This window comes from Bos taurus, chromosome 7 (assembly GCF_002263795.3).
Source record: "Bos taurus isolate L1 Dominette 01449 registration number 42190680 breed Hereford chromosome 7, ARS-UCD2.0, whole genome shotgun sequence".
NCBI classification, from domain to species: Eukaryota; Metazoa; Chordata; class Mammalia; order Artiodactyla; family Bovidae; genus Bos; species Bos taurus.
Genome location: NC_037334.1, coordinates 70,282,711 through 70,306,403, shown reverse-complemented (window position 1 = coordinate 70,306,403; position 23,693 = coordinate 70,282,711). Strand labels below are relative to the sequence as shown.

Sequence of the window (23,693 nt, the reverse complement as noted above, 5' to 3'; positions counted from 1 at the left end):
GGAGTACAGTTAATAAAAGGCTAATGTACATCAAGACCAGCCTCATGTTGATAGCAGCCTATAACTTGAGATAATGTCTGTACCCAAGATGATTCATTATATTAGTCACAAAATTAAAGTGTAAGTACAAGCCAGCAGGAGTGAAGGAGCAAATTCACTTAAAAAAATGATATAAAAAACCTCCCCAGACTTGACCTTTGGGAATTTATATATTGGATTAAAAAGTCTAGAGCCAAATGGGGCACCAAATTTAAGTCTTCTACTTTTATAAACTCTGCCAAGTATATGACTTGGTCATTTCCTCATGTAAATTAAGCACATACATTTAAAAATCAGTACCTATTTTAGACTCTTCAATAAGAATTTCTCAAGGGCTGTGGTTTGCTGAACACAGTGCTAGGGGCTTGGAGAAGGAGATTAAGACATAGCCATGACCTCAAAGTACCTACAGTCTAGTTGTTGGAGGTTGAAGACTCGCACACGTAAGAGCAGAACAAAATGACCCTACAGAATCTACTTCTGTGTGGCTCTGGGTGGGGCAGTCAGCACTCTCTTTCAGAGGAATGAGAGAGGTTAGAAGCTGGAGTCTCAGTGAAGGTGGAATTAGTTCTGATAGGATAGTGTAAGTATGAAGAGTTCAGGCTCTGATGTGTAACAGGACTGAGCTTGAATCCCTGCTCAGACATTCATTAGCTGTGTGACCTCAGGGCAAGTTGGTGGACCTCTCTGAGTCTGTCTCCTTATCTGCCAAATGGTGATACAGAGCCTCACCATGAGGACCGAATGAGTTAAAAGTCTCCCTTCCAAACACAATAGTTTTCTTTTCCACCACCATCAGTACCACATTCATTACCAGACTCTACAGGATGGGAAGGCATTGCAGATGGACACAGACTGAAGCCAGTGTTCCAGATGAAGTAAGAGCAAACGAGTGATGGTTTGGAGATAGGAGGGGGCCCAGCATGTTCCTTCTAGACTGAGGAGGTCAAGCTAGCCCAGAATAGAGAGCAGTTCTTCAGATGTATAGGGAGAGGAGGTTGAATAAAGAGGGGTGGAGATCTTTTGCAACCTCCTAGGAACCCTGTACCGTAATTCTGGGAAGATAGGGTGCCTTGAAAGGTGCTGGAGAGGAATGTTGGTGTGCGACTACTTGGGCAACAGCAAGTTTAAGAGTTATTTGCTAACTGACTGGGTTGCAACATGGGAAGTAAAGCCGTATCTTCTCACTTTTTTGTAGCCCATTTGCCATTTTTATCATTAAGGTTCCAAAACATAGCAAAACTTAGGACAATTATACTTGACTGTTCCTTGAATCTCTCCAGTGTTTCTACTAATTCTAAACAGATTTAGTATAGCTTATCCATTTTTTCTCTCCAGAATCCCATTCACATAATCATCAATGGTCATAGCAAGGCAGGTAATGACCAGTTTTGATTGTGAAAGGAAATAGGTCAGTAAAAAGTTGTTGTTTTTCAAGAGTAAACATTTTCTATGTCTTTAAGAGAGAATAAGTCCAAACTTATGAAAAGAAAAATAGTCTGACTCAGGATATAGGTTGGAGAATAAGCATTACCTCTATAAGGAGACTCTGGGGCTTTTCAATATTTAGGGTACTAGTATTTGTCTTCTTAATTGCCCAATGGGATATGTATTTTTTTAATCCAAGGATAGGATTAATTATCTTGGAAGAGTCTAATCTCTACCCTCATGTTTTAAACTGCAAGCAGGGAGTCGTTTTAAACATTAAGAAGAGAAGAGAAAATCTCTCTTGACAAATAAATGCTTTGAAAAATTAGATATTAGTACTAGTCAAATGCTCTTTCTTTTCAGAAATATTAAAATTGCATATCAGAATGGAAGGATCCTTATACGATGTCACAAAAAATAAGACTTTAGGAACAGTTTCAGAGACAAAAGATTATATGAAACATCCAGCTCTTCCCCTTATGGGAAATTTCTCTCTCTCTTTTTTTAACATCCCAGGCTCAATCATTTCCTAATGTGAAGTTACAGATTTTTCAAATTACCATATAAAACTGCAAAAAAATTACACTTGTGACCACCGAAGAGATCGCATATACTATCAATTTGATTTTAAAAGGCATATATCTTTTATACTACCTGTCATTTTTATAATGCCTTTTACAAATTTAATCAATACATTTTAACATTCTATATACTTTAAGTGCAATATACAATAAATATTCAAGTTTCATCTTAAACATGCTTTAGCCTTTAAATTGTTAAAACTGCAGTGCCCTTTCAATCTACTTACATAATGTCATAAAATATACATTTCAAGGTAAATGAAGTCAGCTACTTCAATTTAGTCCCTCAAACTGGTAGTAAATGAGAGGTTAACACTATGGTGCCAAACCCATTATTGAGTAAATTTAGCACCTTGGACAGCTCTGTAAAATCTTTATTGCTTTCCTGACCTGCTCGTCATGTTCTGTCTGTGTGTTCAGTGGTTCTCAGCTCTGATTGAAAGGCAATATATTAGATCCCCAACACAAACACGCTTGGGGGCTAGTTCACTGGGAGCCTAATGACATGGAGGTGAGAGCAATTTTCTGGTCACCGAAATCCAAGCACCTTGCAGGTTCGCTGCACTAACTCATAGAGGACCCAGACATTTCCTTTCTCCTTCCCATTTGTAGAAATAACTAATAGAAGCTGAATCACATTGGCCAAGCTGAGCCAAAAGCTGTCTCCCCCTTAAGCCCCAAGTTGATACCACAATGAAGGACACTTTAAAATAGGCAAGATGCTATTTAAGAGAGTCACTTTCAGGACATGACATTGGGTTCACTGTCCTCAAGCCTGCTGGTCTGAAGCAATGCTGGGCTGCTGACCCGACTACAGCAATGTGCCTAGTGGACAGCGTGTCCTGGCTCCATGGATTGAAGGAGGAGGCAACTCTAGGAAGTGAAGTTCACGTTTCACTTTCAGGGAGTTGAATACTGATGAGAACTCTGGGCATTGAGTAAGGAGAAAAAGAAACAAGTGAATTATGTCATCAAAACCTGTTATCACTAAAAATATCAGTTTAAAATATATATCCTACCCTGATAATTGGAATTTTTCAGGTACAAGAACTTCAAAGATACTGGAGTTTATTGGAACTTGCCTCCTCCCTGGTCCTGTGAAATTAATTAAAATAAGCGCTGCTTGAAATCCTCAATGATACTGTTTCAAGATTGAAGTTCACAAATGCAGGTTCTAACTGCATACCTCATCTTGCTTTTGACAAACAACAGTCTTGTATTTTTTCCCTAAAATGAGAAGAAAGAAAAATACCTTCTTTGCCAAGCCCAAACACTGACATAAATATTCATTTGAAGAAATAAAGAATATAGACCGAGAGAAGTCAACTTTTAGTATATAAACTAACTTGACCCTGTTTTGTTTTCATCTTTTCTAAGAGCCAGGTAAAGCTGTGAGGTTTTAATGAAAGCAGTGCGGGCTGAATTTGATCTGGGGATAGGGTTTACTGTGCCCATACCATAGTAAATTATTAACTGCTGCGGTCAGACAGCACTGCAAACAAAAATGTGGTAGGTTATCTTGTAGCTTCCATTAAAAAATAAATTATTTCAGATGGATTGATTCAAACCCCATTGATTATATAATGTTTTCCACTCCTTATCTGAAAAATAACAGAACTGTTTTGTAAATGGGGTATAGCAGCAGCTTAAAGCACGCATAAATGTTTATTGAGAACTGAAAACCCCTCTACCTCATTTTTGAATTTAGGACATTATATATGTCATAAGTAGTTACTGCAGTATGACAACTATTTTATCTTATATTATAGAGAATTTAAAATTGAAAAATGCTAATATGTATCTAAAAGCTTGTCATTTCAAGAGTTGTTCAAGAATTTTTGAAGAGGCTATGGTGACAGCAAAATGAATGTAATTATATCCCTATTTTGTGATCAGTGTCTGCAGTATGTGAAAATTGAACAGTACTGCTTCTCCATGCAGAAATCTATTGTGTAAAACATTTAAAGTTAAACTTCTTCTTGAAACTTTACCCACAGCAAGAAAAAAAAAAAAAAAAAGTAAACATATCTTCTTGCAAATCACCTCTGATAATCACATCATGCCTTCATGTTTGGTTCTCTGATAAACCTCCATTTTATATGTATCAAGCTTAGCTTTTCTTTTCACACTGCAGTATAAATGAATCTTCAGAAAATTGGGGCTGAATAAAGGAACAATTTCTTGTGGTTAGAGTGAAAAAAATTACCACCACACGTATTTTTGTAGAGTGCCCTATATTATTAGAAACAGGCATGCTAGCTAAATATGGGAGTCCACCTAAATGAAAGGAGACATTTTTTTCTTCAACTGGAGTGAACAGCAGAGCATAACACCTAGGAGGAGGATGAATGAGCAGTTGGGGAAAATGACAAACAACACTGAAATAGCAGAGAATTGCTATAAAAGAAGCAGACTCTGCCAGTCATGACAGTTAGTGCAGAGGGAGCTTCTGGGGGCAGGAGAATTCTTTTGTAAGAACCTCTGACAAAACAGCACATCACCCCCTGATCTCATGACTCTGCCACACAAGGGAGATATACAAGAGGAGGCTAATGCCACATGCTTCTTACTAGCTGAAGACTGATTGGAAATCTCTTGAAAATGACCTGTCTGATAAGGTCATGGTTCCTGGAATAAGCAATTAAGTGCAAAATAAACACATCTTAGGGATTCATAACATGCACCAACTGACATCGATCGTAGTAATCTAGTAAATGACCTTGCAATTGTATTCAGCAATAAACATATGAGTGCTTTATCGTGCTTATGGCAGACTATTGAGTGATGTATTTTATCTTGCAGTACCAATGATGCTCACCTTTTGACTTGATTAAGTGTGTATATGAACAGGGATAAATTGGTGATTTAACACCATTCTGGGGTTCCCCAAACCCACTGCCCTTAAAGCAGTGTGTTGGCAAAGGACGGTGAGAGGGAAAATAGAACATGATCATGTGAAACGATAATGACATCCTGCCTTCACTCAGAGGACTGTATCTGCTTTTCTCCTTGACAGGAAGTGATACTCAAAAGGGCTGCAGATCTGGTAGAAGCACTCTATGGGATGCCCCACAACAACCAGGTGAGCGCGCTGGGTCTCGAACCTTCCACATTCAGCTGAAGCTCCCAAAGTCCTCGTTAGAATGAAAAAGTGTGAAAATTGTAAAAGTGCTTTCGTGAGTTCAGAGTAAAAGTCATTCAGGCCTAACATGTTGCAAAGCCATTCGGTTCCTCTCTTCTTTTGTAAATCTTTTATTGCCTTTTCTAGGGAATAATTTTTCTTATGAGAAAAGGTACTTTATTTAAAAGGAATCTCCTGTGGGAATATAGTTCATCATTGAAGAAGAGTTACTGGTGCTCAATTTCGAGAAAATTTAGGAGGAAAAGGGGGGCTTAATTTCTTCTCCTAAAAAGTGTAACAAGGCCTGAACATTGTCTGCATCTGTTTCATAGAGCAACTCCATGTTTCTGATTCAACTTGCTCAGGAAACTACAAGTCTGAGATAATCCTTCCTTTCTTGTGTTGCTTGAATCGGTTGGTGTCCAAGGGACACAGCCCTACTAATACTTAAGGACACACTTAACACACTAACACTTAAGGACACTTAACCTTCCCTTAACTTCATCCAGGGAGATGAATTTCAGGGCACGTGTGCACACGTGTGTGAGAGAGTGACCCCAGAGTTTTCTGTGTTACTGGTGGGGAAGGGAAGGCCCCAGGTTGCTGTCCTGTACTGCAAGGTAGTATGGAGGACTGGCTGAGTTAATCAGCTGTCAAAGTCACACAGAGTTATGCAGCCCAGCTTTGTCCTTAGGGAGGTAAGTGTCCTTAAATGAGGTCTTCACCTCTCTAAGCCTCGGGTGGCCCATCTGAGGTATGGGCTTGATGATGATGAGACTAAACACACAGGTTTGTTGAAAAGGTTGCAGCAGTTAGTGCAGTTAATCATGGAAAGCCCTGAGTGCAGCCTGCAGTAAACACTTGGGTTGTGGTACTCCCAGGAATGTGACTGGGGCAGTTAAACGGGATGTTCCTGTTACTTTTCAGGAGATTATTCTGAAGAGAGCGGCTGACATTGCAGAGGCTCTGTACAGTGTCCCTCGCAACCACAGCCAGCTCCCGGCACTCACGAACACCTCGGTCCATGCGGGAATGATGGGCGTGAATTCCTTCAGTGGACAACTGGCCGTGAATGTCTCCGAGGCGTCGCAGGCCACCAATCAGGGTCAGGAGCCCTCCCTTGTTCCCACCCCCACCTGGGCTAATTTCCTTGCCCCCTCCCAACCTCAAGCTACCTCTCCCCATTTATTTGACACAAAAGAGTTTATTTAAAAAAAATTCCCCCCCCCCGCAAAAAAGGGAGATTCCTGGGTCTGTGTGTATCAGATATTATTGTAGACTTTTGGTTCTAGCCATCATGTCTGACAATCTGGTGGGGGGTGGCTAGACAGGATCCATGAATTTAGCCATCTCTGCATTCGACTTTTCACTGTAAACCATGACTGACAGGTCCCAAAGAGGGCTGGAATTGAAGTTCTGGAGGGGCCAAAGCCTATCATCCTCACCCAGGAGTAGGAACCTGTTACCTCCAGGGTACATCTCTCAGATTGGGATTTATTTCTCTTCCAAAATGGTAATTTATAGGTCCTGCATTGCCACTTCTCACGGGCCCGCTAAGTATTTATGATCTCCTGAGAAATGTGTCTTTCGCTGGCTTCCCATTTTAATCACAGAGCTAGCACCCATGAATCACTCGGCCCCTTCCCTTTGGGATGTGGTGAGGGGGCAAGAGACAGAGACCTCCTTTGCCCCGGCCTCCCAGGCCCACCACCCACCTGAATGCCACCCTCATCCTTGCTTTCGCCCCCACCTCTCAGGTTTCACCCGCAACTCAAGCAGCGTGTCACCACATGGGTATGTGCCGAGCACCACCCCGCAGCAGACCAACTATAACTCGGTCACCACAAGTATGAATGGATACGGCACTGCTGCCATGTCCAATTTGGGCGGCTCCCCCACCTTCCTCAACGGCTCAGCTGCCAACTCACCCTATGCCAGTAAGTATAAAGATGTGTGTCCTGTGTTTCTGCACATTTTTTGCTTCAAAACCTGGGCGTTGTGCTGTGTTGGCTCATTGTGCAGGCTCTGCCCTGCCAGGTGTGGACCCAGTGATGCGACCCAAGGCAGCACTGTCTCCAGCAGGAGTCTCTGCCCTCCTTGCTCATCACTGCATCATTGCCTCCTTGCCCTGTCTCTCTAGCAGAGCTTACCTGTAACCAGAGTAGCAATGTGAGGTCATTGTGAGAACCCAAGCTTCCAGTCAGACGGAGCTGGGTCTGACTCTTCAGCCAGTCACTGACGTGGCTCTGAGCAGGTTCATCTCCTCTCTAAACCTCAGTTTTCTTATCTGTAAAATGGGGAAGGAACCCACTCTCCCTCCCACACAGTTGCTGTGAGACTTGGATAAAAGAATGCATGTAATAAGCTTGTCCTAATGCTCAGCCCATGGGTGATGCAGTTAGTAAATCTCGGTAATAATCATAATGATAGAATGATAATCTTAAGTGGCGCTAGTAGTTTAGCATGGTAATGACTATCTAAACCTTAAAATCTTCTATTTTTAAAGATATTTACTTAAGTGGCTGCACTGGGTGTTAGCTGTGGCATGTAGGATCCAGTTTCCTGACCAGAGATCGAACGTGGGCCCCCTGCATTGGAAGCCTGTAGTCTTAGCCATTAGGCCACCAGGGAAGTCCCTCTCCTTTATTCTTTTAATGTTTAGATGTTTTTCCCCTTTGTGTTTAATATGTACAAAGAAAAACCAAACATTCAAACCAAAAAACACAGTTTATTTTTCCCAAAAATTTGGCATGATGAAAAAGCATATACAAGAGATTGTTCTTTTGTGCATTGTCCCTGTCTTAAAGAAGCTGAGGTTAAAGGATTTTTTTTTTTTTTTTTAATGCAGTGTTTCAATTGCATCTAAAGAACCTCAGGGAACTGGCATCTTTACATACAAAACATCATGAGCTGTGTCTCCACTGTCTCTTGATTGCCCTCTGAGGATTTTTACATAGAAAACCAAGTTCATCTTGGACAGTGTGGGTGGCTCTTCTGGTGTATAATAATTCTAAGCTCTTAGAATTTTGTGAGCTGATAGAAACTGTGTTGTTACATGAAAGAATGGTATAATTTTTTTAAAAATGAGAGTCTCAGCTAAAAGTACTGAAAATGATGCTTTCTCTGAGAGAGGAAATGCAGAGTGTGCTAGGCTGTTGAAAGAGGAAAGATCATTCTTGGCCTTTGCAAGAAGTTAACTTCTGAAAGTAATACTTAGCGCCATTCACCTTTCAGCTGAATTTGAGGCTCAGTGTGAGCTAAACCTCTGGATTTCTTTATTTCTACTTGATCTGTTTGGAATCAGCAGCTTGTTGCACATTTAAAATTCTCCCCAATAATCTGCATATATTACATCTGTCTGCTGAAGCATCAATGTTTGGGGCCAGTTTCACGGTAGATTTTGATTCATCAAAAGATTGTTTCTTACAAATCTACCATTTCAGTGTTCCCGTTTCAATCAGAAAAGGTTTCAATCATGACCTGAAAATTAAAAGGTGGCATTCTTAATTAAATCAATAACCTAATTGCTATATGGTAGCAATTCAATTTAGGGCCTTGGATTGCTCTGTCTTCGTAAGCCTGTGCAGACACCCAGCGACCTGAGCCTGAGATTGCATCTGTCAGACTGTGAAACTTCCAACATTTAATTTCCATTAATTGATTTTCTCAGTGCTCACAAATATAGTATTAAATTCTCAAATAGGCTCTCAGATGGGACGGTTTTATCTGCATAAATGCAAATAAAACAATAAACAAAAAAGCCCAGCTGATTTGAATTTTTGCCTCCACAATATTTAATTATTCATAAACCACTCATGTTGAAAAATTCCAAACAGAATAAAAAATAAAATAAGACATTTCCACTGGTGAACACCCTTTCTGGTGTGGTGGCTGATAACTAATAATGTTATAACAAATGGAACTGCTTGACTATATTTCACCCCTTCCTCTGTTAAGGCCCCCCTCAAACACCCCACCTCTAAATACACATAATGATCGCATTTGCCAACGAGATTAATTGCCTTCCTCAGTGAACCAGCAGGATTTCAAGTCTACGAATATTTAAAAATCAAACCTCCAGTGCAGGAGTTTTGCAATTTAAATGGGTGTTATTATTGAGCGCATTTTCACATTTACAAATCCTAAGAGATGTATAAAAATGCTGGTCTCATTAAAAGAAAAGTAGAGTTTAGAAAATGTTTGTGAAAATCCTGAGGATGGCGGCTCCCTGTTCTGCTCCATAAAACATCCAGTGCGTTTGGGTTGTGTAGTGCTGAAGGCTGATTAGAAGAGGTCATTTCCCCCCATGGCAACTGCTGTCTGTGACTGACTTGATAAGCTCTTCCCTAAGTTTCCAAAGCCAGGAGGTTGAGGGGGAGGCCACTTACTCAGGGATCTGGACTGTGGTATGCTCCTGGGAAGGGGCCTGTCCCCTTGTGATCTGTTTCCTTTGCAGGGTAGCCCTGCACTGGGGTGTGGTTCCCTAACTCACCTTTCAGTTCACTCACCGGGGCAAGTCACTGGACTGTTTTCTGAGTCTCAACTCACTTGGTTTGCTCAGGTGTAAAAAGGATGTAATAGGTCCCAACCTAAGCTTGCTTGGCTACTGACATAGATGCAAAAGATGTGACGATTCCTGCAGGTGACAAGGCAATATAGAATGTTTATTACATAATGTGGAAAATAATACAGTGAGGAGGAGGTACCTAGAATTTGAATTAAGTGCCTGAAAAATCATCGGACAGGACTCATACTTTTCCCTGGGGTACAGAGGAAATGGAAGGTGGGTGTGTGATGGCCCTAAGTCCTGAGTGTAGAGGGCTTTCGTGTGTACAATATCTATTTCCTAAAGTGACCTGAGATGACTAGCAACTAGTGAAAGATGAAAAGGCCAGGTGGAGAGGACCTGCATCACTCACACTCTTTCATATCCCCCAAGCAGCTAGGTTGTCTCTCTCTCTCTGAGTCACCAGAGATCTCCTGTCATTGATAATCCACGTCCCCACCACTCCCAGACTGTGAGTATTTACATAAAGCTCCGATCCTGCTGCTTATTAGCTCACACGCATGCATCTCTGTACAGTTCTGCAGGCGGTAGAAAGGATTTGGAACTTTGACTTGTAGTCCCTCATTAGTCACTCAGAAAGCACGTGGTGGATTATTTATCCATCTGGCCTCCTACCTACCTCTATCTATCTGTGTTGTGGAACATGGACACACAGTCATATCCTTCAAGAGGGCTTCTTCCCAGGTGGCTCAGTGGTAAAGACTCCACCTGCCAATGCAGGAAGACTCAAGATTCCAGTTCAGTCGCTGTGTGGGGAAGATCCCCTGGAGGAAGAAATGGCCTGTTCTTGCCTGGGAAATCCCCATGGGCAGAGGAGTCTGGTAGGCTACAGTCCATGGGGTCCTGAAGAGTCAGACATGACTGGCACACATACACATACATTTCAGGAAGCTGTAGTAGCTTCATGGGGAGACATCAGACACACACACCGCCATCCGTTCATCAGTGCCTTAAATTAGAATCCTGGAATTGCCTCCAACTCACTCTTCTTCCTCATACGTCTCCTTCCGCTAGTGACCACACCCTCTCTGTCTGGCCACCTCCTGTCTCTTGTATCCCAGACCCTTTGCTAGAACCTCAGTATAGGCCCTACCTGAAATACTTCCTTTGGCACCTCCTCCATGAAACCTTCTTTGGTTTCCCTTCCCCGACTCCCCAGAGTGGGCCATACTTACTGTTAAAGCTATTATGTGATACTATTCCCTTGGTAAGAACACTTTTGCCTCCTGACCTGAGATGCTCTAGCATACTGCCTGGCACATAGTCGGCCTACAATAAACACACAAAAGATCACAGTCACCACCAACAAAAGAAACACGTGCCAGGTACCAAACGATGAAATCTGACAAGACCCTGAGAGTTCAGGGAAGGCTCGTGCTAGAAGGGTGGCCTGAGCGGGGTGGGCGTCAGGGTGGGAGCTGAGAGGCTGTGTGTCAGGATGCCAGGAGAAGCGCTGATTTTTCTTTCTTTTCCCCTTGCCCCTTAGTCGTGCCATCTAGCCCCACCATGGCCTCCTCCACAAGCCTCCCCTCCAATTGCAGCAGCTCCTCCGGCATCTTCTCCTTCTCACCAGCCAACATGGTCTCAGCCGTGAAACAGAAGAGTGCTTTTGCGCCTGTCGTCAGACCCCAGACCTCCCCACCTCCCACCTGCACCAGCACCAACGGGAACAGTCTGCAAGGTAAGCCCCAGGCCCCACCTGGGGCCAACCAGATGCCCCGACTCACCTTCCCAGGGCCTGCAGCAGATGCGCTGCTGCTCAGGGCTCGCTCGGCCTTGGGCTTGCCTGCCCCTGTCTGCCCTCAGCTCTTCTGTTCCTGAGTGTTCGCCCTTGTTGGACCTGGCCCAGGCCCCCATATCCCTCCTCTGCTGGAGTTGCCTGTGCAGTTCTTCCAACTCCAGCAGTTCTGCTCAGGCCCTAGATTTCCTTGAGAAACACCGTCACCACTTACTAATGTCGTCGTTTCTCTTTCCTCTCTCGTTCTCTGTGGTCGCCATAATCAGATCAGTCTTTTGTGGACTCTAGCAAGTTCTCCACTGCAGGGTCTCTCCCGGGACTGGCCTTCTCCTGAAGTAGGTTCCCTTCCTGTTGCCTGTGTCAGCATGAACACGTGTGGGGCTGATCATGGGGAGGGGGTGTGACAGCCCAGTCAGGGCCCTGAGGTTACAACATCTTAGACCAAACACCCAAGGCTTACTACTGCTGGGAACCAGAAAGCCCAAAGTGCCCCTGGAGGACCCTGGTTCATATTAAAACTTGATTTCCTCCCCCTCATGGAATGTGGAAAAGAAGAGTCACAAAGATTTTAGGGGACCTTTCTATTCATTGAGAAAAAAGGAACCTTTAAAACGGGTCTACCGCTTCTTACCTTCTCCTTAAGTGCCGGCACTGAGTTGGGGTATTGAGCTGCATGGCCTCTTTCCTTTCCCACAGTGGGACTGTGGGATCGGTACTCATATTTTATAGACAAGAAAGCAAAAGACTAGTGAGGTTAGGGAATGGCTTGACTTGGAGACAATGGTATGTGGCAGAGGCTGGCTTCAAACTCAGGCTCAAAAGTTCTATCTCCTGCTCTATCTTCCAAGCACTATGCTACTCAGAGTGGGTAAACAGGATGCAAACAGGATTCCTAAGGCAGCTGGCAGGGAAGTAAGATCAATAAAATCATCAGTTGCCATTCTTTGAGCACTGACCAGTGCTAAGTACTGTGCCTGCTTTATCTTATTTAATCCTCACAACTTCCTGATGAAACACAAGGACCGTTATGGTCTCCATTGAACAGAGGGTAAAACTCAGGCATCAGGAGAGTAAACACCTGCCCAGAGGCACAGGCAAAAACAGAGGGGATAAAAATAAACCCTCAGGATCTGTGCCCCAACCCAGTGCCCCACAGAACCTGCCTTTCAGTGTCCAGCATGCCCATCTTCACTGACAGAGCTCAGCCGTTGGGTCGAGAGCACTCAAGAAGGCAGTCTTGTTTCTCATTGTCTATTTATACGTCCAGACAAGTACTTTGTACTGATGTAAACTTACATCCATTCTCTCGAAGACTCCGTAAGGGCAGTACTATTCCTATTATATAGATGGGAAAACGAAGGCCCAGTTTGCTCAGGGTCACGTATCTAGTAATGATAGTGCCAAAACCGAACCCCCTCTGTGTGTCTCCTAAACCCGAGCTCCTCCTGCCTGCACCTTTCTGACTCCAGAAGGGCTCTGCTGAGCACTGGCCAGTCTGTCCAGCACAGGTGAGGTGAGTGCCCATGCCCATCCCTGAAACATCCCCCAGCAAAGCCATCTTCTTAGAGGGAAGAGGAAGATACTCAGACTCTGGAATGACATTTCAGGCAATATTGTTTGTGATAGAAAATGCTCAACCCCACAAAAGGGGAGCCACCCATTCGTGCAAGTATCTTTTTCAGCTAAAAATAATGCTCTGTCACCCTGACTACATCTCCAGCTGGCAAACTGAGGATGTAATGCCTAAGTGAACATAACTTATAATGGGTTTAAATAAGGATAAAAACGTATGGAAAGCAGAAATCTGCCATTCCCAAGCTGCCAATCATAGCCCTTGTTAAATGTAGACTTGACGTCAGGAAGGAGGTGTAATGGGGTTTGTAATCAGCTGTGGAGAGGGTGGCATGTGAGAAGAAAAGGCCCATGGCTCTTCGAGGGTCCGTGACTGAAGTGGGCAGCCCTTCGGTGAGGCCAAAGGTCTTTTCATGCTGTGTGGATCAAGGAGGAAACAGGAAGGGTCTGAAAGGAGGAACTCAGCCCCAATTTTAGAACCTCCTGGATTAAGGGAACTTCCGGTGGTGTAAGGTGTGTGTATGTGTGTGTGTATGCTTAAGTAATGATGAGATGGCATCAAGACAGGGCCACATAGAAGGTGTGTACATTTGTCACCCCTAGAGCGTTTCTAACCCAGTCTGCACAGATCCCCAAAGTACAGAGCCTGCTTCCCCCTTCTGACCTACAGCCGTCTCCACCTCTCCAACCCTGCCTAGTGCACAGCGGGAGCATATAACTCCGGCACGCTTGTGCTCGACTTGCTGTTGTGGATGACACTGCCCTTCCCTTCTAGTTGAGCGTGGGTTCTGGTGGTTTTTGTGTTACCAATTCTGTTATGCACCAAAGGTCCTTAGTGTCAGGGTGATGGCAGCAGAGGAGGTATGAGGAGAGAAATTAAAGTCACAGTAACTGACACCAACTTCCGGGCAGCTCTCCTCCGCCCCGCCCACTCTGCTCCCGCCGCCGCCGTCCACTCACCAGGCAGGCCCCACCCACCCGCGCTGCGTGTCTGTCCTCTGTCTGCTTCCCCTGCAGATGTGGGCACAGCGCGCCACTGTTTTCAGCGGTCTCTTCCTGGGGGCCTTGGCTTCTGGGAAAAGTAATATTCTGACCGTGGGCTCCTAGACCCGAAACCTAAGAATTACCTCATCTTCAGCTTTCTAAATTCCACTTCTATTAAAAAATTTAAAAAGACATGTAGGCTAGAGAACTGAGGAGGAGAATCTCTGGAGTTGTGGTATTCTCCTCCTCGTCGTCTTTGTTACAGTAACAGCTGTTTCATTTGGACCCACCTTGTTCAGAATTGTGATCATTAAGACAGGGCAAGTGACGGAGGAAGAGTTGGTTAAGCAAATTGACCATATAAGCAAGATTAGAGGTGACACAGTTAGGCTGTTTAAGTGTTTTAAAGGTCTATTTACCTCCAACTACCACTCTGCTAATTGTCCATCATTCTTTTTTTTTTTTTTTAACCAACTCCTTAGAGATCCGTTTCCTTAGCAGCCCTTTCTCAGCCTCCTCTGGTGACAGCACACATTTACTCCTCAACAGATACACACTGTGGTCTCAAGTGATGGTGACGACAATGGTCAGAGCCACTAATGTGGGAGGTTTTCTTCCCAGCCTGTCGTCTTCACTGTCTCATGTATTCCTTCCAACCAACCTTAGATATGGGCTCCTTATTGTCCCCATTATACAGATGCAGAAACTGAGAGCTGAGAAGGCTCATCCAGAGTTATAGGACTAGCACATTAAGGGAGATTGGGGTTAAGCCCCAGCCCAACTGACTATTATGTAAGTATGAAAGTGTTAGTTGCTCTGTCATGTCTGACTCTCTGCGACCCCATGGACTGTAGCCTACCAGGCTCCTCTGTCTATGGGATTCTCCTGGCAAGAATAGTGGAGTGGGTTGTCATGCCCTCCTCCAGGGGGTCTTACCAACCCAGGGATTGAACTTGTGTCTCCTGCGACTTCTGCATTGTAGGTGGATTTTTTACTGTCTGAGCCACCAGGAAAGCCCCAATATAAGCCCCTATGTTAAACTAAATGGTCATATTCAAGCCATTGGGCAACCAGCTGTGGAAGTTTAGACGAGGGAAAGATTAGGGAGAATTCAGACCAGCCTCATGGAGAAGGTTGACTGGACCTTGGATGAGGGGCAAGTAGGATTCAGGCCCAGGGAGATGAGGTGAGGGGGGGAGGCATTTTAAGCAGAAGGTTTAAGGATAACCTGAGCCGGAGTCTTGTGTGGTAGCCACTAAGCCATGTACCCTCCTAGAGCACAGGTACCAAGAGGCAGGGAGAAAGGGTAACAAGGAAGTCCTTACCTGGGAGTCAGGAGCTCCATTCTTATATTTTAGAATTTTCAGTTTCTCCTGTGACTCCAGCTGGTTTTCTCTCCCAGGTAGGTAAAACCTTTGACAGTCTACCATTTGCCTGAGACATCTGTAGGACAAACTCTTATCTATCTCAGTATTTCTGGAGTCTCATAAAATGTTCTGTTTTAAAAAAAGAAAGAAATGGTTATGGTCAAACAAACCTTGAAAATGGTGCTTACTATCTTGGAGTCACAATGCATGCAAGTTTAATTAAAGGCTCTAAGACACCCCGCAGCTAAACAGAAGAGAGTCTCCCTCTTAGTTCTCTGCACTTATTGGCCCATTAAGACCAGTGAACATCCTATGAAAAACTATGTAAAATTTAGACATATTTTGGATTTAAAGATAAGATAACAACACAGAGACATCTCCTTCCATTGTTATCAAGATGTCATTGTTCAGTCCTGATCTTAGACTCCTCAAGTGTGTATGTTTTCAGAGGCTTGAGTTACCTCATATGCTCAGTTATAGTCCTGGAGACACACTTTCCCTTCTCCCAAAGCTGGGCCCCTGAAGCATGGATTCTATCTAATTTTGGGCCTCAAAGGATTTCATTAAGAGATAGGCAGCCCCCAGAATGCTGTCACCACGTCACTGGACCTGCCCCCAAGGTGGGGATTTTAAACCCTATGTTCCAGACAGTCTCCGCAGTGAAGAATTAACAGAAATCGTACCCACATTGTGCTTTTCTCCCCTTTCCCCACCTTGCTGGAGCGCAGGCTGGCCGGCCCCACCTAGCTCTCCACAGTCTGGTAGCACATCTCCTGGAATTGTCTTCTGCTTGACACACATGTTGAGTTTGTGCAAGCTCGTCCCCTCGTCCTGTTCCCGATTAGCTCCGCATCCTTACACATGTGGTGGTTCGAGGAAGTTCACATTCCACCCTCTCATTCCAGATTTCTCCCAGCTCGGCAAAACTTTGCATTTTGTCTTTGTTCTTATCCAATTAAAAAATGCATTGCTGCTGAAGCCAGTAGTTTTCTGAGCTTCTGTCAGGGAATGTGATCACCCAGCTGCCAGGGGGATGGTAGAGCCACTTCGGTCTTGTGATGCCCTGGCACACATTACTCTCTGAGAGTGTGGGGGTGTCGTGTCCTCATGGAAATCTTCATGGGCCCCACTTCGGCAAGTCCGTGTGCCAGCACCATTTCTGGAACATTCTAAGCCTCAAACACCCATCCATCTCACCCACATAAGTAATCTTGAGGATTAGGGCACAGACACAAGAAAAACAGCTTCTAACATCCCGGGAGCTTCCCCGCAGTCATGCAATGAGGTTTTTTTATTAAAAGGCCTCTTTAGCGTGCCTAAACCCAGAGGCCACAAACGGGACTCCTTGCCCAAAATTCACTCATCAATAAGGGTTCTGCATCTGGAGTCTAGGAAGTGATGGAAGAGATTTAGGGAGCAGTAACCCCCTGATGTTATGTGCAAAATTCTGGGTGTAAGCATCTCCGAGCCTTCTTGGACAGAGGTTCCCTGGCTTCCATTAGACCCTCAGAGGAGTCTGAGGACCAGTGAAGGAGAGGGAGGGAAGTGGGGACAGACCACAGTCACCCCTAGACACCCCCAGACTGTAGGTTTGTTTATTTGGCTTTGATTTTAACTTTTTGCTAACACATACAAACTGGGCTATTTTATGTTTTAGAGAATCCACCTCTCCACCTTCTCTGGAGTAACATGTGGTGGCTATGTGGAGGCATTCTCACATGGCAGCAGTGAGTGCCGCTCTTGCTACAGAAGGCCTGAGTCTGGCTGAGCCACCTCAGTCCCCACAGCGGGAACCTGGCTCACTTAGGATGCCAGCCTGGGCTCTCAACGTGCTGGAGTTTTTAACCCCTGTGTCCGAGATTAAGAAACACTGTTAGCTCTGGACTGGCAACATGTTAGTTAGCTTTGCTTTATAGCTTTTAATGTGGCTGTAATAGAAGTTTCATCTTATTGATTTAACACATTATTCAGGTATCAGAACACTGAGTAGGTTTTTTTGTGTTTTTTTTTAATTCTGGTCATCTAGAATTAAAAAAAAAAAACCTGATGTTTTTAGGGCCCCATTGATAAATTTTGACTGGGTCCACCGACCCCAATTAGCAGGAATTTTGTCCATTTTCCCTTTTGCTTTGTATCATATGGAAACTTCCTGGTGATCAGGCTCTGCTCTAGGAGACTGCTGGGCACACAGGCTAGATAAGGAGACACTTCTTTTGCCAGAGGCCTTAGCACTCCCTTGGGAAGGTCTGCCTTTTAGTAGAGGTGCCTGGACCTACCTTCAGCCTGGAAGAAAAGACCCTTAGGGAGGCAGCACCATGCTGAGCTCTCAGTCTGCAAAGACCCTCTTTCCCAGTCCATCCTCCTTGCCTTCGGAGCTACAGCATCTTGAATTCTCAAGGCTTGGATTGAAATACCCAGCTTCCTGTGTCAGTCAAAATCTAGGGCTCACTTGCATCTTAGGGGCGCACTGCATTTCCAATGGATCCCAAATCGTTGGGAGTTTAAATTGGCCTGCATTTGGCAAGAGACACTTCCTGTTTCTAAGAAAAATGGCTTATGAGGACTTACAAAAAAGACTCTAGGAGCTTTTGGACTGCAGAATGGCTCTTGCAAAACAACATTTGGATGATTTACGTGTAAATGAATCAGAAACATGTGGATTAAATTTCCTTGTGAATACAGATGGGTTTAAAAATTAACGGAAAAAGTGTTTGGCAAAATGCTTTTTTAAAAATTGAATAAAAAATGTCGGGGTCGGGGAGGGGAAACAGAGGCTTGCGGGGCTCACAGCACTCAGAGCCTCACCTGGCCTTCCTGTGTCTACTGAAGGCTTTGGGGGTCTCTTTAAAAAAGCCCATTCTTGCAGACATGAGAGCTGGGAAATTTAGAGGGTCACTTCCTAGATGCAGTCACCACTGACAAGGACATTAATTTAAATTTAGAATTGCCAACAAAAAGAAAGCAATGACTTCCTTTCTCCGCCTGACAGGATGCTAAGCCATCGCTTAAAGCCAAAGATGGCTGCCTCTTGCTTCTAATGTAAGCACTGCTCTCATCTCCACATATTTCAAAGCTGCCATCCTGAACTCTGCACTTGTCCCTTTATTCCTTATACCCATCAAGTGAAGTGTTCCATGTTGGACAATACCTAGTTGATATAAGGAAACACAGCCCAGAAAAGTTCGGTAGTTTGCACTAGGTCACACAGCTAATTTAGCAGCAGAATTTAATAGGAGCCCAACTCTTCACTAGGAGCTTATCAAAACTAAGCACTTCATATTGGTCGTTAACATTTAAATCTCCCACAACTCTGAACAGTATCACAGCCCTAGCAAATACACCCCATTCCTAGCCGAGGAGGCAGAGAGGTTCACGGAGACAAATAAATAAATCTGGGTGGAAAAGGAAGTGGCAACCCACTCCAGTATTTTCTTGCCAGGAAAATCCTATGGACAGTGGAACCTGGTGGGCTGCAGTCCATGGGGTCCCAAAGAGTCAGACACGACTGAGCATGCACGCAAGCAAGCAAGCACCTCTGGGGGACTTAGCAAACGGAAAAGAGGTGGAATGTGGGCCTGTGGGATTCCATGCTCTTTTAATACAACTGTGTGAGGCCTCCTAACAATGCTTTGCAAGATTTTTAATTCTCCCATACAGCTTTCCCTTTGCCTTAGGATCTCCTTTAGCTTTCCTAGGCTAAAGTTTTCTAGAGACATGGTCAGACCATTGCAGAAACCTTGACTGCAGCAGAGGTATAGGGGACACCCTCCCTCCTCATCCCCCAGGGAATGACATCTCCTGGAGCTGGCTGCTTCTCACCTCAGGCCCGAGGACTGAAGTGGAGGCGCCCAAATCGCCGCTCCAGTCCTCAGTGCTCAGCTCTCACGCTAATACAGGACACAGGCAGAGCCATGGTTTTTCGTAGCAATTGCTGGTTGTTATGGTGGGCCAGTTTTTCATTTTATATTTTGGAAGTGAAAGCAAGGGGGACAAAGAGTGAAAAACTGAAAATTCCCACTCCTTTGCAAGCGACGGGGCTCTAACTTTCCCAGCAGTATTCAAACTCTGACTTGCCAGTTACGTCTTAAAATTGAAATCAGATTTGGAGGGACGTTTAGGATCATCTGTTAAAGACACATATACTCACTGATAACACTACATTCTTAATAAAGTACATGTATATTTTGTAATTACAAATTCCTTCCGGGGAAGATGAGAAAGCTCATTTGTGGCTAATGTTCAACGAACATAGTGGGGTGTGGGTGTTTTTTCCCCCCATCTTTTTTCTCTTTTAGTAGGAAGTTTGGACACAAAAGCCACTGACTCTTGTCTTCTCTTTCCACAGCAATATCTGGCATGATTGTTCCTCCCATGTGAAAGAATTGCCTTGAAGAATTTTATTAATGAAGAGGTTGGATTCTGCTACAGAGAGTAATCTGATACAAGTCCCAGAGTGGAACTTTTAACTCAGGCCTTTTTAAGAGGAATCACAATAACTGCAGATTTTTAAACAAACAATATCGCCGACCTTGCAAATACTGAAATTGGAAGGGATCTGCTAACGCAGGGTGTTGGTTACAGTTGTACCTCCCGCGTCCTTGGGGGGATATATTTATTCTGTGTTGATAAAAGCAAATCCACTTTTTCTTTCTCTCTCTCTTTTTTTTTTTAAGCTTAACTGCAATCACTTGTCTTTTATAAACCATAAAGCTGTATACAAGGGACACTATAAATAAGACTCCATGTTTTAATTTATGATGTTTTTAAAGCTGTGTAAAAGGAGAATGAAGTGGTGATATTTACAAAAAAGTTTTAAAAAAAAGGAAAAAAAAAAAAAAAAGCTTGTATGGGACAGAATAGGAATGCCAGTTAGATTTTTTAGGAAACTAAGGGTCGGCTTCTGCGCCTTAAAGCATATCAAGTCGTAGTTACTCAGACAGTGCATTTCCAGTATCTAACTTAACATGCCACCCTTTAGCAGTGCAAGCTTATTTCTCCCTTTCGTATTGTTGTCTTAAGTAACTGTGTAAATAAATGCAGCCTGGAAAGTTAACCAGTGATGTGAGTGATCACATTTTCCCCTTCTACTCAAAAATCCAGTGCCTCTAGACAGATGTTAAAACTGCATATTTAAACCTGATAGCACTCTCTCTCTTGCTTATGTCAACTTCTTCTGAAGCCGATGGCCTCTCGAGAGCTTGTAGGCACACACACTGTGTGAGAATCTCCTTTGAGACTGCGTGGAACAGGGTCAGGCACAGAATTCCAAACTATCCCCTCCAGTTACTTATCGAGTCAAAATCCCAGTAACACGCCGCCATTTACAAGGTTAAAGTTTACTCATCCTAAATGCTGACTTCATCCCAATCCTCCAACACAGCAGGTCTTTGAGATTTCCCATTCGAGATTAGCGCCTCTGTTAGTCGACCCTTACTATTTGTAACATAGTAGATTGAAACAACGGGTTAAGTGCTTTGGAATCAAGAATAAAAGGAAACTGGGAGAAAGGAAAAGAAGGTTGAGACCTCAAAACACAGTTTTCTGTTCGATGGGAATTTTTGCTCTCATTATCTGGGAAGTGTTCTTACAATAGAAGTTAATGGCGAAGATGCAGCAAAGCTCCGAGGATGCATTTGCCTGATATTTTTTTCTTTGCTGTTGTGTTTTTGTATGTAGTTATAAATACTGTAGATTTTTTGTGATTTTTTGCCAAAGTTGTTGTTCTATTTATACATTTTAATGTCTTAAGACGGTTTTTCAATATCATAAAAAGATTTTACTGCATATTTTGCAAAGGAAAAAAAAAGCTCACTACCTTTAGCTTGCACATACTTGCAAAATTAATTAAAAGGCTTTTTGTTTTAATGGGGATTTTGTAAGATATCCATATAAATAATGTATTTATCTTTGGAATTTGTACATTGCTTTCCCCTTCCTCCTTTTCCTCTGACTCCCAGTTTATTTTATTGTGTATGTTTGCTATGTGAAAAGTGCGTATTTGTTTGGTCACCTATAGTTAGCTGTTTCAATGTGATTTTTAAACATTTCATTTATAGTTATTTTTAGTATCGTTTTAAACCATGCTTCATTTTTTTTTAATTTTCACCCAAAAGCCATTGTCTATTTTTGTATTATTTGTAAGTTAAGTTTTTTCCAATTTATGGCAAAAAATAGTAGCATATTATTCTTGTAGCATTTAGTTCCGTAGATTAAAAAAAAAAAAATGTATCCTTTGCTTTGGAAGCTTACAGAAGAAAACCCTAATGCTGTTTTACTCTATTAATATGCATGGAACCTCTCCCTTTGGAGTGACGCATTTTGTGCATTAAATTCCAGGGAGAAACTTCATAGAAATCAGTGAACATACTTTCTTTCCTAAGTCTGCTTGTATATTTCCTCTGTCTTTCACATAAATATAAACCAGCAGATTGGATGCCTTAACAATGCAAATCATATTCATTTCACTTGTACATTGTAACTGTGCACCAGAACTGTCAGTCATCACTAACATTCTAAGAAAAAAGAAAAAGAAAAAAAAAGAAAGAAAAAAAAAAAACAAAGAAATTGAAAAGCACAAAAGAACTGTTTTGTTACCTTAAGATAATGTAACTTTTTCTAGTAGAGCAAGAAAATTTACAACAATGCTGCAACTGTGCATGCCCCCATATGGATTTTGCAATGGTTTTCACTAGACTGTCAGAGTGCGATTTTTATGGGTTGGGGCGGGTGGGGGAGGGATGTTGCGGGAGGGAAGGGAGGGGAAGAAAGCTGATTTTTCTTGGTGAGAAATAATAATGATAAATAATAATAAAACTGGAAAATGTAAGCAAAGTGGACACATTGCTTCTCGGTACTCAGAAAGGTTGTCTGGATTTGTGTGGTAAGCGCTGGCCTGAAGATGTGTACAATTTAAAGCCATATTTTGTCTGGTGAGCCCCTTAACTGTTTGTGAAGGACCCCAGGTCAGCCGGTGAGGTGTCCGGCTCAGACCCTGGTGACAGACGCCACCCATTGTCAGCCATTGTAGTGGTTAGAACTTTTCTTGAAAGTCCAAAGAGCCTTTAAAATGTGTATAATTTGTGTTTTGTTGCCTCTATTTACATTGATTAGACGAAAAGACATTCTGGCCCTCTGACCCTCTCTCTTCTACATGGAACTTTTACAAATAAAAGATGTTCCCCTAAATACAGAATATGGCTTTAAGAAGAAAACAAAATAGAGAATTCAACTAAGATTTCAGTTTGGGGGGAAAAATACAGCTTCTGGATGACTGGATTGCATAACACACCCTGGCCTCACATTGTACTAGGATGCAGCTTAACGAAGTCATCTCTAAATCTAACCTTTCACCTTCCTATCAGACTTTTGGAATAGACACACACTGTACAGTTCAATCGTTAGAGAACCTAACTACTGTAGAGATTGTTATAATTTTTTTTTTTTTTGCAAACATTCAAGCTGTAAAAACTTTTCAACTTTCACAATATTTAATTAAAGTTACTTCTTGTCTGTGATGGCAGCTCCTAGTTGTGTGTTCATTTCTCTATTTTGGATGAGCCCAAGTCCAACATAATGTAAAAAGGTCTGTGTGTGCAATGGCGTGGGGCCAGTGTTATCACCCAGAGAAAAGCAGCAAGAGTGAGTAGTCCTGGGACACCCACTTTCCCTCTTTGTCAGTGCATGGGTATTTGCTAATCTGGAATGCAAATTGAACTCACACAGCGTGCTGCTGCCCTCTGCTGGCAGCAGCTGGACACACAATGCCCATCCTGGTCTGAGCCAAGAGCCCCGATTACACTAGGCAAGCCATGAGATCCCCTGAAGTGACTGAATTATGTACCTAGGATCTGGCCTCGCTGGAAAGTCATCCTCCATGTTCCAAGTCTGAACCAAGCTCTTCACATACCACTGCTAATTAATCCCAGTGAGCTTTCTGGTCAACTATGTGCCCTGGTTTACTGAGGAGGAGGCATGTGTGAACACAGAACTTTCCATGATCTATAGTTTTAAATCCCATGTCGATAAGACATTTTTTCCTGTTGGAAAAAAACAAATTTACCTAGGGTCAAACATTCCACAAACACCCAATAGGCACCTACTCCTGTAAAACTGTTTCACTTTAATTTCCATCATCATCATAAGTCTCTCCAATTGCACATTCAATGCTTTCCCTACTTTTACAATTATTGGACATGATAAGCTTAATGATGCTTATAAAATGCCTCGAAAACTCAGCAAATAGGCCATGCACCAACAGAAACTTGATGACCAGAGCTGCTGGGTCATCTTGCAACGA

At 43.2% G+C, this 23,693-nt stretch overlaps 1 protein-coding gene across 6 annotated transcripts in view; it reads left to right on the top strand.

The window, feature by feature from the left end:
- Positions 1 to 22,911, top strand: part of EBF1 (EBF transcription factor 1) — a 430,360-nt gene extending 407,449 nt beyond the window's left edge. For 3 of the 6 annotated variants that reach the window (XM_024994417.2, XM_024994416.2, XM_024994415.2), the window contains exons 12-16: positions 5,065 to 5,130; positions 6,097 to 6,274; positions 6,927 to 7,106; positions 11,223 to 11,417; positions 11,741 to 11,898. In XM_024994417.2, the coding sequence (XP_024850185.1) occupies positions 5,065 to 5,130; positions 6,097 to 6,274; positions 6,927 to 7,106; positions 11,223 to 11,417; positions 11,741 to 11,808 (687 nt within the window). In that variant the 3' untranslated portion in view covers positions 11,809 to 11,898. Of the gene's footprint in view, positions 1 to 5,064; positions 5,131 to 6,096; positions 6,275 to 6,926; positions 7,107 to 11,222; positions 11,418 to 11,740; positions 11,899 to 19,742 lie in introns of those variants that run through there. The other 3 variants (XM_059888301.1, XM_005209684.4, NM_001192916.3) reach the window with 2 other exon arrangements.
- Positions 22,912 to 23,693: the final 782 nt, after the last annotated feature.